The sequence below is a fragment of the Copadichromis virginalis genome, linkage group LG22 (assembly GCF_057382275.1).
Source record: "Copadichromis virginalis isolate Kocher_CV1m ecotype Utaka linkage group LG22, C_Virginalis_male_GT1.1, whole genome shotgun sequence".
Taxonomy (NCBI): Eukaryota; Metazoa; Chordata; class Actinopteri; order Cichliformes; family Cichlidae; genus Copadichromis; species Copadichromis virginalis.
In genome coordinates, this window is record NC_140638.1 from 27,268,064 (window position 1) to 27,283,032 (window position 14,969).

The 14,969-nt window shown below is 39.5% G+C and overlaps 1 protein-coding gene and 1 long non-coding RNA gene across 7 annotated transcripts in view; one reads left to right on the top strand and one right to left on the bottom strand.

The window, feature by feature from the left end:
- LOC146683561 (receptor-type tyrosine-protein phosphatase U-like) overlaps window positions 1-4,869 on the top strand; it is a 250,928-nt gene extending 246,059 nt beyond the window's left edge. For all 6 annotated transcript variants that reach the window (XM_085445816.1, XM_085445818.1, XM_085445817.1 and 3 more), the window contains 3 exons: window positions 1,370-1,527; window positions 2,701-2,836; window positions 3,828-4,869. In XM_085445816.1, the coding sequence (XP_085301942.1) occupies window positions 1,370-1,527; window positions 2,701-2,836; window positions 3,828-3,890 (357 nt within the window). In that variant the 3' untranslated portion in view covers window positions 3,891-4,869. The remainder of the gene's footprint in view (window positions 1-1,369; window positions 1,528-2,700; window positions 2,837-3,827) is intronic.
- Window positions 4,870-5,220: 351 nt separating this feature from the next.
- On the bottom strand, window positions 5,221-5,930 carry LOC146683562 (uncharacterized). The gene is made up of 3 exons (XR_014917462.1): window positions 5,728-5,930; window positions 5,517-5,641; window positions 5,221-5,434 (listed from the first exon to the last, which is right to left on the bottom strand). It is a non-coding gene; the product is annotated as an uncharacterized LOC146683562 (long non-coding RNA).
- Between the last annotated feature and the right edge of the window lie 9,039 nt (window positions 5,931-14,969).

Consider the following 14,969-nt stretch of genomic DNA (forward strand, 5'->3'; position numbering starts at 1 on the left):
AACACTTGATCCAGCCCTACCTCAGCAGACAACTTTTTTTGCAGCTGTAGTTCCTGGCACCCAATCAATTCATTTATTTTCAAGAGGATAACTGAAGCCTGACACACATATAATAATTCTGAACGGTGACCTAGGTCCCAGCTTGATTTTGTTCTTCTCAGCGGTCGGAGTAATTTGCTGCATGTGGTCCTGAGACCTATTTAATAAGCAGTTTTTGTTTTATTTGAGCAATTATACAATATCAAATATTACTTTAAAAAAGTTTTTTTATTTTTATTTTGACCATATCCAACATTTGAGTATGAATGAAATATTTGTGTTACCAGTAGTGAGTCTTTGTGTTTGCTCATGTGCATGAGTGTTGTCTGAGTAGCTTAGCATGACCTGTAGCAGCAGTTGCACCTCCTATCCTTTGACCTCAGTAGATCCTCAACAATCCTCTGTAGGTGCTTTCAGAAGCAGATGTGTCTCTTGTCTTTAGCTCACAGTAGTGTTAACCTCCCCTGTTACTTCAGTATCCCACTCGGCCCCTCAATTATCTTAACATCATGTCAGAAACTGTTCCCACATGCGCTCCACAGGATCCGGAGAAGACAGAAACACCAGAGCAAGACACCATTAAACTCTGTCCTAAGAAGGTATTCTATTGTCCAGTAGATAGCACAGGTCCTACATGTTACCAAACATGATCTTATTTGTGATGCGCTTCTACCTCACAACAGAGGCATCGTTACTTCTTGCATTCCTTAAAATTAAAGGTTCCTTATGGAGTTCTTCTTCACTAAAAACACTATAAAGCAATGTTTTAGTATCCTCTACATTTTTCTTTAATTTTTAAAAAAAGGTTGTGTACAATTTCAGTTAAACACACCTTTGACCCTGAAATGTTGAAACTGTATTTGTGGACATAGCCTGGGCTTTGGTGAGGTCAAACATTCAAGTAGCCATCAAATACGCTAATAAAATATGCTTTTAAAGCTGCACCAATCAATATTTTTATATTAATGGATCAAGTGACCGTTTGTGATTTTACTAACAGCCTCAGAGATAATTAAAACCAAAAACGTTTGCATATTTTATTTAGGTGCAAATGTAACTTTAAATTCAAAAGATTTGGTTAGTGCTGCTTGGTAGGAATGTATTGAATATATGAAATCTGATGGCTTCTAAACTATGTTTACATTTTTGTTGATAACTGAGTTTGATGTGTTTTTAACAACCTCCTAATAGAAAAGTACAGAAGCAGAACAGGTCTGAGAGCTGACAGAATTGCCTCTGGCTGATAAGCACATATGTTTCTGAATGGGTTTGTAGTGTGTGAAGCATGCATGATGAAGCTTTTTCCTTTTTCTGCTTCTCTCCTGTGCAGCTTCAGGAGGGCCAGCTTGTTGTGCGTCACTTCCAGTTCCTGCGCTGGTCTCCATACCGTGATGTGCCCGACTCCAAGAAAGCCTTCCTTAGCCTTTTGGCTCAGGTTCACAACTGGCAGAGGGAGTGTGGGGAAGGACGCACCATTGTTCATTGCCTGTGAGTCTGCTTACATACACCTGCACCATCCATTCTGTTTCTTTAATTTAGCTATCATTGCTACAATAAGCACTTGGGGTTGTTTGCTTTGTACCAGCACTGGGTAGAAAGATAGTGAAGGTTGCATCACAGCACCACAGTTCCTGGTTAAAACGCCTGCTGTGTGAAGTTTGTATGTTCACCATGCAGGTGCTTTAGCTTCCTCCCATAGTCCAAAGATACGCATGTTAGGTTAACTAATTTTAAATTGGCCATGGATGTAGAGTACACAGTACGCTCTGAATATATGTACAATGACTAGCAAAGCGCTAAATAAAGGCACCATGTGAGTACCTGCTTTAGGACCTGGATCACTTGCAATGTGAAAGACTCATTGTCACAAACAGGGAGTAATTCTTTTTAATTTAATTTTTTTAAAATTTAAATCTAATATTGCATTTGTTTTATTACAAAAAATTTACAAAAATTAAATGAAATAAATTAGGGAGAGGGTGAACACTTTTTCACAGTGCTGTGCATGTAATTTGCATCATGCAAAAGGAAATTTTACTTCATTTATTTGTCTATGCACTTTTAAAGTATTTACTGGATTCAAGCATTCGCATTATGAGTACAGCAGGTCTAAGTTTTCATGTCTAAAAGGCTGAGGTTCTCAGTCTCTTTCAGACTCTGTTGAAGGCTGAATTTCTGAATGTTTGACCTTAAGTAGTCTGTACTGCGAGTAATGACAGCTTACATTCACATTGTTCGCCTTGCTACTTTTTCTTTAAATGGTTACAGAAAGTTCTTTTCTTAACAGTTAAATTTCAGTTTTGCTGAAGAAATATTATCCAATAAATATGGCAGCAGCGCCGCATAATTACTGTCCCCTATCCTCATGTCAGGGCCTTTGTTCTCTGGAGATCAGGCTATGTGTAAGACATTTAATATCTGATTAAATCCCGGCTCCTGTATTTTAATGAGAACTTTACTCAGATATTCATCTTGCATGACTGCCGGCTGGCCTTTTTCTGGCAGCATGCTTGATCTGCGGTCAGTCAAACTGTGACATTTCACTCTGTAGCTCCCCCTCTGAGAGGCTGTGTGAGCTGCTCTACCACATCTTTATTAGGTCACTCATGTCTTTATGCTTCTATTTTCTGTGTGTGTCTTTGTTCATTCCTTCTGGAGTAGGAATGGCGGCGGTCGAAGCGGTACTTTCTGTGCTTGCACCATGATCCTGGAAATGATTCGACACCACAGCATTGTGGATGTGTTCTTTGCTGCCAAAACGCTGCGCAACTCTAAGCCAAACATGGTGGAGACAATGGTAAGCAACAAGGAGGAGACTTTGGGACTATTCTAGGAAGGTTTAGCTAATAGCTCTGATTTTGTTAACCCTGAGATGAGGGGAAACTCCTACTTTTCTGTTCTGGAAAGAGTTCACTTAAACTCTCTCTGTTACCGGGGTAACAGACTCTATAAAGAAAACCTGTTGATGGGCATCGGTGGGGGGTTGGGGCTAAAAGCATTTTTAACCAGTGAGGGAAGAAATAATGACATTTCGTATTGGAAAAGAAAGAAAAACATTAGGTTACTACATTACCATCAGTACTTTAGATTTCTACTGAAGAATTATAAAGAAAAAACATAAACGCGTTTGAATTTAAAAATGTCTTTGTGGCAGGTTCACTCTGGTAACTAAAACCACAGATTTATAAATAAACTTTGTCTGATCTGTTTCTCCTGATTTTTATCTTCTGTTTCCGTCGCCTACATGTTGTTCCTATTGGATCATAGCTTTCAATTCAAAATTCAACCCTAACCCTAAATGATAACTAAAAACAGTATAAAAATATGTATATTTTATATCAAAATTTTATTCTCTCTTTAATGATGACAGAGTGGACCAAACTGATTAAAATCTCCTGTTTTTCATGATCACTGGATTATATTGGCCAGTCTGGTTTTTATTTACATGTTACTGTGGTAAATCACAGTGTCATTGATGATGACTTACTTTGTCTACTCATGCACGTGCCTATCTCAAGTTGAACGTAGTCTGAGTTGATTGGAAATGCATACATTCCCAACTTGTTTCAGCTAATTTGTTTGTAAAATAACTTTTCAAACAGTATGTTTACAGAGAAATATGATAAGAATAACACGTTATTGAGTTATCACATTACTGTATGTTTGACATGGCCAAGCACTGTTTATCTCATTCAGTGCAAGAAAATAGTCTAGATGTAACCACTTTAATTGCATAACAATATTTAATAATCATGATATGAAAAAACAAGCCTCTGTTTTGTTTCCAGGAACAGTACCGGTTCTGCTATGACCTGGCCCAGGAGTACCTGGACTGTTTGGAAGTCAGATAGCATCTATCCCTTTCATCTCGTCAATCCTCAAGTAGACGGTCCAGATCCTGGACCCTGCATCTTGGATCTTTGCTCCTGCCTCCTTAGTCCGTGTAAGCAGCTCTGTTTTTCTCGTTCGCAACGCCTGGATGAAACATCGGCCATAAAGGCTGATAGAGAAAGTTCCCGGGAAAATTTGTAATATACTACTGACACCCTTCTTGGCTTTTCCTCTGCGCTCTGATCCAACCCGTACTCTTTTTTTTGCCACTCTACATCTGCCAAAATGTTGAACACTACAGGAGTGGAGTTTACTTTATAAAACCACTGTCAACGCAAGCCGGACTACCTGTTGTACAACTCACTGACTGGATACAAAGATCTCTGCTGTATCCTGCCTTACTATGAACGCTGAACACTGATAGGCCAGGCACTAGATGATATTTTGTGTTTGTTTGTAACATTGTAAATGGTGCAATCTGCTGTTGGTGAACATCCCATGTTGTACTATATTATATTTGAATTTATCGTGGGTGGGGCTGATGGTCAAAGGGTTACGTGAGGCTGAGCTGGAAAGAGGTTGGTCACATCCAGTGGACATATCTGTACAGTGAAGTTGTGTTGGACCTAATTTCTCTTTATTTATTCTTTGTGTATATAGATATTTCTTTTCCTTCCCTCGGGTGTTTCTAGATGTTCTTAACGTCTCTCAGTGTGCCAATCCATTCTCTCTGTGTCTGTAAAAGGGGTAGGGTTCAACATCTGCATGCCCAGTCTTAAGTGTTCCATTGCAGTGTGTGGCTCAAGTCTGCTTTAGGGTGGGTTCTGCAAAAACGAATCCCTCTGCTAGTCCTGAGAGAGCTCCATAAAAGTAACCATGTGTTGCTGTGAGAATACAGTGAAAATCTGTTGCTTTCTAAATTTGTATTTATTCAATGTGTTTTCTTTTCAAAATAGTGTATAAAAGAGGAAATGAAATAAAATATGCTGTTGCCTCATAGCCACACTTTTTGAAGAGGTTTTTATTAGTGCATTTCACAGACGCAAGCAGAACAACTCGGGCTGAATCTTGGCATCCTCTATGACCTACACTTCCAGAATGAAAAAACGGATTCTCTTGTTAGCATCACGGATATGTTACGCAATGTGTAAGCTCCACCCATCAACTGGACACATCCATGCCGTGCAGTAAGATGAGTTACAAAATCCCAAAGAGGAAGGTAAACTGTCGACAGCGTAACTACAAAGACATTCAAAACAATCACAAAGAGATGCAAAGTGATCATGTGTTACGGCCGAGAGGGCCAGGCAGTGGGTGTGGACTCAAATGCAGACACAGAGGGAGGCAAAACGGGCGTGAGCACAGAGTTTATTTACAGAGCTGAGCGAAGTTACAAAACAGAAAACTAAGAATGCTATAACCTATGCATGCTATGAACTGTGAAAGCTATGAGCGGAAAACTGTGAGGCAAAACTGTGAACGAGAAACTCTGAGGGCTGGATTCCACAGAGGGATCCGGGGAATGGAGAAAGGGGGCAGCGGCTTGGAGGGAGGTGTGAAGTCACTATGATGAGAGGAGGAAAGTAGTCAGTGGTAGTCTCAATGAATCACAGCTGGAGGATTAGGCTATGGTGGTTTGGGCTTACGCGTTGCAGATTTGAAGTGTCAATCGAGGAGGGAGTGTCCAGGGGGTTCCGGGTGAGGAGTGTCCAAAGCAGATCCAGAATAGGCTTGGAGTGGGGAGCTGAGCAGGGAGGCAGGCAGATGGGTCCTATGGCGAAAAAGGAAAGAAAACACGGTGAGGAGAAAAAACCGTAATCCAGAGTTCTCGCAAGGGCTTGGCGGCCTAGCACTAACATGTGTTAGCAGAAGATCTGGCAGGGGTCTGTCGTGAACGCTGGTCTTATATGCAGGTGACTTGATTGGAACCAGGTGTGGAAGCTGATTGGAGTCTCCGTCTGAAGGTGGAGCCCAGCAGAGTGGAAACACCCCGTATTCACCCGGACCATGACAATCATGACTACAAAGAAACACAAAAAACTACAGAGAAACTTAGAGAAGCCACAGACTATAAACAACCACAATAAGATGCAAACTGACAACAACATGACTATAAAGACGCATAAAACAAGTGCAAACAGAATTAGAATGGGGGGTGTCCTTTACATATCTGGCTGTGTACACAACCCAGTGGCTGTTAATGTGTCCAGGACTGGAGGCTATCTTGAGCCACAAATAGGAATTTCTCATTAATATTGTATCACAATATTCGGTTTTTACATCTTGAATTAATAATAATGCAGATTTATTACTGCAAAGAAGAAAACTTGAGCTTCAACACATTTTTACACACCCGCCTTCTCATTTCATGCCCCAGTTCCCCTCCCCCACGGAGTCCTACATGGATGTGCGGCAGACGCTTAAGTCCAAAAAGGCATTTTTAAACACTTTTGCATTTGTGATTTAAAAAAAAACAAACAAGATTGTCGCCTCCCCCAACCAGCAGCACCAGAAAAAAATCCCTCACTAGCCCCGCCTCATACATCCAAGAGATATTGGTGCTAACAAAAAAGCACCAGACAGTTCACTCTCTTGACCTGTGTTTTAATTTATGCTTATCATTTAATTAGCAACTTTAATGGACTTTTTTTTTATCACTACCACCAAACAGACCCTCTAGTATTAAACCACCTCTTTAATTGGAGAGTCCTGATGATCCCATTGATCAAGGGCCCGGCACACTTAATCTGCATGTGGCGCTTCACATGTGATGTCACATCTAGTTTTTCCTTTTTTTTCCCTCTAAATGAGTGGATAAAAAAGCTTCACTGATTCACTGTTTGACCCTCTGCTACCCTCCAAGCTCAATATACTGTACTCCCACTGCGCCTTGAAAGGAGAGGAAGGACACTGACAGGATTTCTAACACAGCAGGTGCATGAACTCCAGAAACAGTGAAAAAATGTGAACACAGGTCAGAGGTCACACTGAGCTGTCTGGTTGGCCTGTCCTTATTTTGTGTTCCTTGTTCAATTGCATTCGCTGCTTGTGTTTTCAAATGAATCTATCTGCCTTCCCTGCATTTAAAAATGATGAAAAGCTGCATAATGCATGTTGGATGAAAAACACAGTTGCCATTGTGTGCAGCACACAAAAGGATGGGGATGACGCGCTCCTCAAAGCATCTGTTTATGTCAGATTACAATTCACAAACCTGGAAATGTGTGTTTTTTTTCCTTATTTACCTCCACTGCTATTGCCTTTTTTCTTTTTACCACTGATCTGATTCAGAGAACAGTGCGAGACTCATTGTTGCAGCAGCGTTTACTGTAATTACTATAGGAGCCATTGTCTCACACTGAAAGGCTGTGTTCAAGTGGTGGAACTCAATTAAAAAGGAGGCTCTGTAGATATGTGGAGCTGCTTATCTTGAGGTTTTGAGTCATCTCGGGGCTTTTTTACACATATAGTTACAGGAAACTGTTCTCGGGCAGATTATCAGCTTGTTATGTAAAGGGAGCGGACTAAGGTTTAAACCTGAATTACCTGCAGTAATGACTAAAGCTAGCCACATTAATAACATAGTTTAGTATTTTTTATATTGTTTTGCTTTTTTCATCATCACACCCTCGTGCTAACAGCGATGACAACAGGCTCATACAAGCCTTCTGACTGTTCAAATTCTCACTCATAAGTTATTTATATCCACATTAAAGTGCAGACACATTGAGCCGCTGTTGCATGCTCTAAGCCAATAACAAATAATGCCAGGCTGATTTCCATGACTGATCTGATGGCGGTGGCTTACAGCTCATCTTTGGATGAGTTCATCAGGATTTGTAGAGCTGGCTTTTTTCCTTATCTCACGCTGTGTTAGGTCCATAGCTTTTACATTTCTGTAATCAAATGGCATTTTGTTTTCCAAGAGCCAAATGAGCCGGCAGGAGGGGCTGTTTGGAGGGTGGCACACCCTGGCACCCTGGCATCACGAATCTGCAGAAGGCAAGCTGTGCAAACACAAACACAAAAGATCCATCTCATCCCCCCTGCTGGCTTTCTGTTAAGGTTAAAGCCATGCGATGTGAAGCCACATGAATTTATTAATATTGTTTTCAGTTTTTTTGGCAGATTGATCACGGAGAGAGAGGGTGACTGGAGATGTATGCTCTGCTCTCTACTGGGAGATTCCATCTGAGTTTGCTTTATCCCCAAATCCATAACATAGATTCATCTTATGCTGGACACAATGTTACATTACAGTATATTAAATTAGATTAGACAAGGAAATGGACCCAAAGCTCTGTCTATACATTAGAAAAAAGGTCTGTGCAACATACTTCAAGATGCTAGGTTTGCCAATGCTAAAAAGCTGGTGTGTTTGTGTGTGCGTGTGTGTGTGTGTATTTTACAATGTCTTATTCAGTGTGGTAATCATTGATTATGTCAGGTGAGGATAACAGAATGTCTATGAAGGTCGGCAAATATGTCGTTTGGTAAGAAGATACTACATCAGTCAGGGTAGCCTGTGGCAGTGCAGGGCAAAACTGATGAGACTGTTCCCCCATCCTCAGAGGGGGAGGGAAGATGTGAAGCGATGGCCGAGGGCGAGTCAATAATGAACTTGCTTTATCCCAGTGGCTCACAGTGCATAGGACGTGCATCTTCATCCTCAGCTCTCTGTGGAACAATAAGCTCCCAGAGAGGCTGGTGCTGTCAGAGGTTGCGTGACCTGGTCACACGAGACTCATATGAGCACTTCTGCACACACTGACCTGCACATAGACCTCAGTTCTGATAACGCCACAACTGTCACAGTTCCATGCCCTGCACTGTAAAGCACTATACATACAGTCAAAGAAACCACTCAATCTGAGCTATCCCACTAACGTGTTCATTTCTAATCATGTTCACTCTTCAACTCTGCTACCTCCACCTCCTGTCTTTTTGTTAATGCAGACCATACATCAAAGCAGGGCTATTGTCAAGACTTCTATCTTGTAAAGCTTCTCGTTCTTGCTGCTATTCTTCTGTCATGTGAACGTTGGCATCCTCGAAAGAGTGACCTTTGCCCTTTAGATGCAGATGGACAGCTAAGTCTTGTCCCGTCGAGGTGGCTCTTCTTCTCGGATGAGAGGTGAGAATTAGATCCTGGGTCCACCCAGTCTACATATCACAGTGACCCTGGGCAAGACACTGAAAACCAAATTGAAATGAAACCATTAGAATGTGAAAGCATACATGACAGATTACAAAGCACTTAAAGCACAAAGAATAAAGTGCTATATGAATGTATTTGAACATAGCTTGTTGTAAAAAACAAAACAAAAAAGCCCCACTTTCACTGGTCAGTAAGAATAGAACTGCATTATAAAAACACAAGGCCATTTTTAAACTCTGTTTTAACATGACAGCATAACATGTTCTGGTATAGAGAAACAGGGGTTTTGGTACACTTATACCATTTTGTACCATCATAATCATGCATAGTTATATAGTTACATACGAATCTGACATCACAATGATTTACTGTATTTGTGCTTCATTAATTTAAACTCTTTACCTTTATAAAGTACCTTTATGTTTAAATACAGCATTTCCCACTGCTCCGACACTGTATATATTCCACGGGAAGCCATCTTTCCAGCTCCTTCCCTTCCTGACTCCAGGCACTAAAAAGGGCAGAGTTCATTAGTTGTAATCCCTCTCACCTGTCCCCTTCATTCTCCCGGGGCAGCCCTGTGAGCTCACCCGACCATCCCTCCATTGCAGCAGAGTCAGAGACCACACCCCTGCCACAATCACTATTAGGTGAGTATACACTGAGATTTTGCACTGATCCAGATGAAAGATGACCGATGTGAAAGAATCTGTGAGAGACTTGCAAAACTGACACATGTAACAGTCTGGTGACCCACCATAGCCTGGGAGTATAAAAGATGGACACAGCTTCTGGATCTGAAAAATAAAGCCGATGTGGACATGCCTTCATCCTACATTGTTTTTAATTGTCAGCAGCTGGATATTCATATGACTTCAAAAATACTCCCAGTTGTATAGAAGACCTCATTACATGCTATTCATTACTCAATCACTAGTTTAAAATTGAATTCGAAAGGATATTTTGGTCAATTTATAAGTGAGAAAGAAGGATTATCAGTGATCCATGATGACTTACCTCTTGGCTTCGTAACAGATAGTTACTAACTAATGGGTGGCTACATCCATCTTTTATACTGGCTACGCCTGGGACAACTTTCTGAATGTCTCAGAATATGTGCAGAAATGCTCTTACCTTTAAATATGCGCACATGCAAAATTACTAAAAGGTTCATGAAAAGTGCACACTAGCTGATTTTGTTATTACCATCTTTTGAATGTTAGTGAATCTGAATCATTTTAAATTAACAAGGCTGTGCAGTCAGCATATTATCCCCTATGTCTTTCTACAAGGAAACATGTTGTGTTATCCCATATCTTGTGGTGAAGCAGAGAAAATACTGAATGCTGTAAGAGAGAAGCGTGCACCACCAAGGCAACAAAGCAGAGAAAGTCTGACTGCAGAAACTGAAACAACAAGAAGACCTTGAGGCCCAATAAATATACACAGTGTGAACACTCGTTTCCTACATTCACAGTCTATAAAACCTTTTGATACATGGTTTCCTGATAGACATGTTTTGATGCTTACATCAACAAGATCAGTCATCACTTGTATGCAGGTGTTCAGTGTAGTTTTTAAACTTTGCGTGCTTAATTAGTGCAAACATCACATTCTTTTAGTCGTCAGCAGGTGAAAAAGTGAAGTGATAATTTCTTTTTATGATCTTGTGAAAAAACATAATAGAACACACGTCAGATGGGGAGGCATTAATCACATTTAGAAAGAATTCAGAGAAGATTAAACATATAAGAGCTGCACAATCAACTGAAATGGGAAACCAGAGTATCACACTCAATGCCAGTTTACAAATAGTACGTTTATTAATGTGAGAGCTGGTGAGTAGAGGCCATTTGAGCACAGTTAACTCAAATTCATCTTAAAAAAGAAAAAACAGTCTGAGATGATCAGCAATGCCACATTCTGATACAAGCGGGCATCAGAAGATGAACATAGGAAGGAATGGACAAAGTTGGCAACAATACTTAGGTAGACTGTGGCATTTAAATGATGCTCAGGTGGTACTGCAAAGAAAATATCCCCCATACCATCAAACCACCACTGTCAAGAAGAACTGTTAATACGAGACAGAATGGATCCAAGTTTTCATGTTTTATTAGAGCCAAATTCTGACCCTACCATGCAAAAACTGCATCAGAAATCGAGTCTTATCAGACCAGCAAATGTTTTTCCAGTATTCTGTTGTTCAATTTTGGTGCTTCTGTATGAAGGGTTGCCTCAGTTTCTTGTTCTTAGCTTACAGGAATTAGAGCTGGTGTGGTCATATGCTGCTCATCTGTGCAGGCTGTGCATTCAAAGATGCTTTTCTGCATATTTCAGTTATAATGAGTGGTTATTTAGAGTGCCTGTTTCTTTCTTATCAGCTCAAAGCTCTCTGGCCATTCTCCTCTGACCCCTGGCATCAACAAGGTATTTTCAACCAGAGCACTGCCACTCCCTGGATGTGTTCTGACTGTTCTCTGTAAACCCTAGAGATGATGGTGGCCAAGGTCTGAGTAACTGCCAATCAACAGTTTTTTTTTTCTCACACAAACAATAAGGCCATTGTGAATTAGCTTTCTTTCTCAGACAAAGAGATCTTCCTCCAATATTTAACAATTTAATATGATAAATTGGATCAGATTGAAACATTTGTGCTGCTTGTCTGCATATTATTACTTCTATAGTTAAATAAATATCTACTATATTACCATAAAGTATTTATTATTAGTGGACTTTGACAAGTGGTGGAGGAAATTTTCTTTCAGGAGAAGAAGCAATAAAGCACAATGGAAGACACCTCACTGCTCCTAAAATTGTATTACTGGAAAATTGTGCATACAATATCAAAAGTAAAAATGACTATTCTGCAGAAAAACGTTCCCCATCAGCATTAAACGGATTAATATTACTGCTGCATATGTTTAAGGTTGAGCGCATTTTAAATACTTCATATTTTGTTTAATGTTCAGCATCATAATCTATAAGCCAAACGTTTGTAGTGGCTGACCTGTGTGAAAAAACTGAAAACAGTTTTTCATGGGCTAAGAAACACAAGATTCCATATTAATTAAAAAGAAAAAGCATATTAAAATATATTAATAACAAAAAAATCAACTGAAAGGTTTAAGCAGTGTGTGACATTGTTTACTGTCAATATCTACAGGGGGAATGAAAACAATAAAAAATGAAGGTGAAGTGTTTTCAACTCATTACATTCAGTCAAACATCTGAAAGCTCTGGCAGGGACTGCACCTTAATAACTGGGTGTTTTATTAGACCAGACATGGTCAGAATTACAGTCCCCTCAGCATTATTGTCCAAGCGTTGCTTGGTAATGTACAGAAGGGGTTATTAACATCTTTTACATATTCCATTTTCTTTACATCACACATGTTGGTGAGCAAAAGGAAAGCAGCAAAAGGTTACGAAGATAAATCACTGAAGCTTTTTAATTGCTAATGATAAGTGAGGACTCAGGGTGACCTGATCCAACCTTACTATATACCCTTTTGAAAAGGAACGTTTTAAGCCTCATCTATCTCCCAGTTCCAAACTGGAAGTTGATTCCACAGAAGAGGGGCCTGAAAGCTCCCATTCTGCTTTTAAATACCCTAGGAACTGCAAGCAAGCCCGCAATGTGAGAGTGGAGATTTTTAATGGGATGATATGGAACTATAGGGTCATAAAGATAAGATGGGGCCTGATTATTCAAGACCTTATATGTGAGGAGCAAGATTTGAAATTCGTTTATGTCACACAGGGAGCCAATGAAGTACCGGGCAGTACTTTTGTTACGGCATTTTGGATCAACTGAAGACTTTTCAGGGAGTTTTTAGGACACCCTGATAAAAAATGAATTACAATAGTACAGCCTAGAAGTAATAAATGCATGAACTAGTTTTTCAGCGTCACTCTGAAACAGGATATTTCTAATTTTAGAGATATTGTGGAAATCAAAGAAAGCAGTTCTACATATTTGTTTAATATGTGCTTTAAAGGACACCATGGTCATAAACAACTCCAGTAGGAGTACCAGAGATGGTATCCATCCTCCTAATAAGACCAGGTTTCAAACAAAACAAAAAACAAACAAACCTAGCAGAGACAGCAAGAGCTTTAGGAGCGACCAAATCAACAACGACACACAAACAATCTTCAACTTAAAGTCGATGCTGAAAATACCTAGCAAAGTGTCTCAAGTGAAGAAACCATTTGATTTTGTTGGTTTTTCTTTGTTTTTTTTAAATGAAACATCTGTTGTGATTACTGGAATTAGAGATGTGGCCACTTAGTGCCATTAGCTCTTTGCTTTCTCACCTCTGCTAATTTGATTAACTTAACTGACTGATCTCTCCAACTTGTTTATTCTGTTGGTGCCTTTTGGAAAATTTAAATGGAATTATTTAATCAATAAAAATTTCTTTGTCTGGTTCATAAGACGTTTGTGTTTCAGTCTTTCAGGTTGCTAATCAGCCTTGCTTAGGTTACTTAGGCCTAAGCCATCTCTTTGAAATGAACCTTTTGCCATTGAGAAAAACAAAAATCCAGCACAAACCTTTCAAAGTATTAAAATGTCCCACACCAGTGGTTGATTGTGGGAGCATCTGTGGTCCACTGAATTTGTTCAAGCTGAGCACAATCATAGAATGTAGAAAAATTACTTTCTAAACAATTTTAAATACACAAAGTGGTTTAAATGTAACATCTTGCAAGATATATTCAGCTGATGTGCATCTTTGCTTGGAGCTGGCCTGTGGTAACCAAGGAATGATTGGTGCAATGTATAAAATTACCAGTGTAAGGGCAGATCCTAGCTTATCTTAATGGATCAGTATGGTCTAAAATTAAGATGATTAAAATCTGATTCTTTCTCTGTTGTAATTTCATTCAAGTTAGGCTGCTGGTGTTGAAACACTATCCTTTACCCTTGCTGAGCTTTATGCTGCAAGCATTTCACTGCATACAAGCTGTAATTGAAGTTTGATTATGGAAATTTTTTGGGATGCATAGGTGAGTTTTGATCTTCAGGCTTGCAAATATATTCTCTAAACAGTGCTGCTACTTATCATTATCAAAGATCAGTGTATGGAACATTGACAGCAGCTTACCACATTCATCTGTCTCTAATCGTCGCTTTCACTGATTAAAATGGCAAATGCTACCAGTGGTGGCTCATATCAGCTGTTACTAATTAATGCTCATTCTGTGGGTAACTTGATAACAGGCTCGCATTAATCTTTCTGTTGTCTTGTTAAAGTTCTCTGTGCATGCACAAGGAATGAGGGAGCGGCACTCTATCAATGCTGAAGTGTTTCAGGAGTTTCAACAACACCAGAGTAACTTACTAACTTACTTATTTCAGGAGTCATTTTCTCTCGATTTACGTTTAGTTATCATTTCTCCACTTATTTCAGTTGAACCTTAAAATCAGCAGTTATATTACAAGTCAATATCAATTAAGTTGCTGGCAATGTTCCCTCTAATTTTTCATGTGTCTGAGTGAACACACAAACTCCCTGAGCGATCTCGTGGACCCATGTGAGCGACAGCAGACGTGTGCACTGTGGTCACGCCAGCGTCGAATCCATCCAAGTTACATGGTTTATTAAAATAATAAAATTACAGCATTTACATTTCTGTTGTAGACTACTTTTAGTTAACTGCTTTAGCCCATTTACAATGAAAATTAAAAAAAAAATCTTGTTCATGATCTGTGTAGCATGTTAACACTATTGGAAGTAAAAATAACTTGAACTCCAATTTTGAAAACACAACTTTCTTCTTCTTTTTTTTTTTTTTTTTTAAAATAAAGCTCTGACTTGTATTATGAGTCTGTGGTCTGGGAGAGGGTCCTGTAACTCTGTCTGCAAAATACAGAATATAATGACCAATGTTGGGCAATTAATTATATAGTTACTTGTTCAAAAAAGTAACTCAG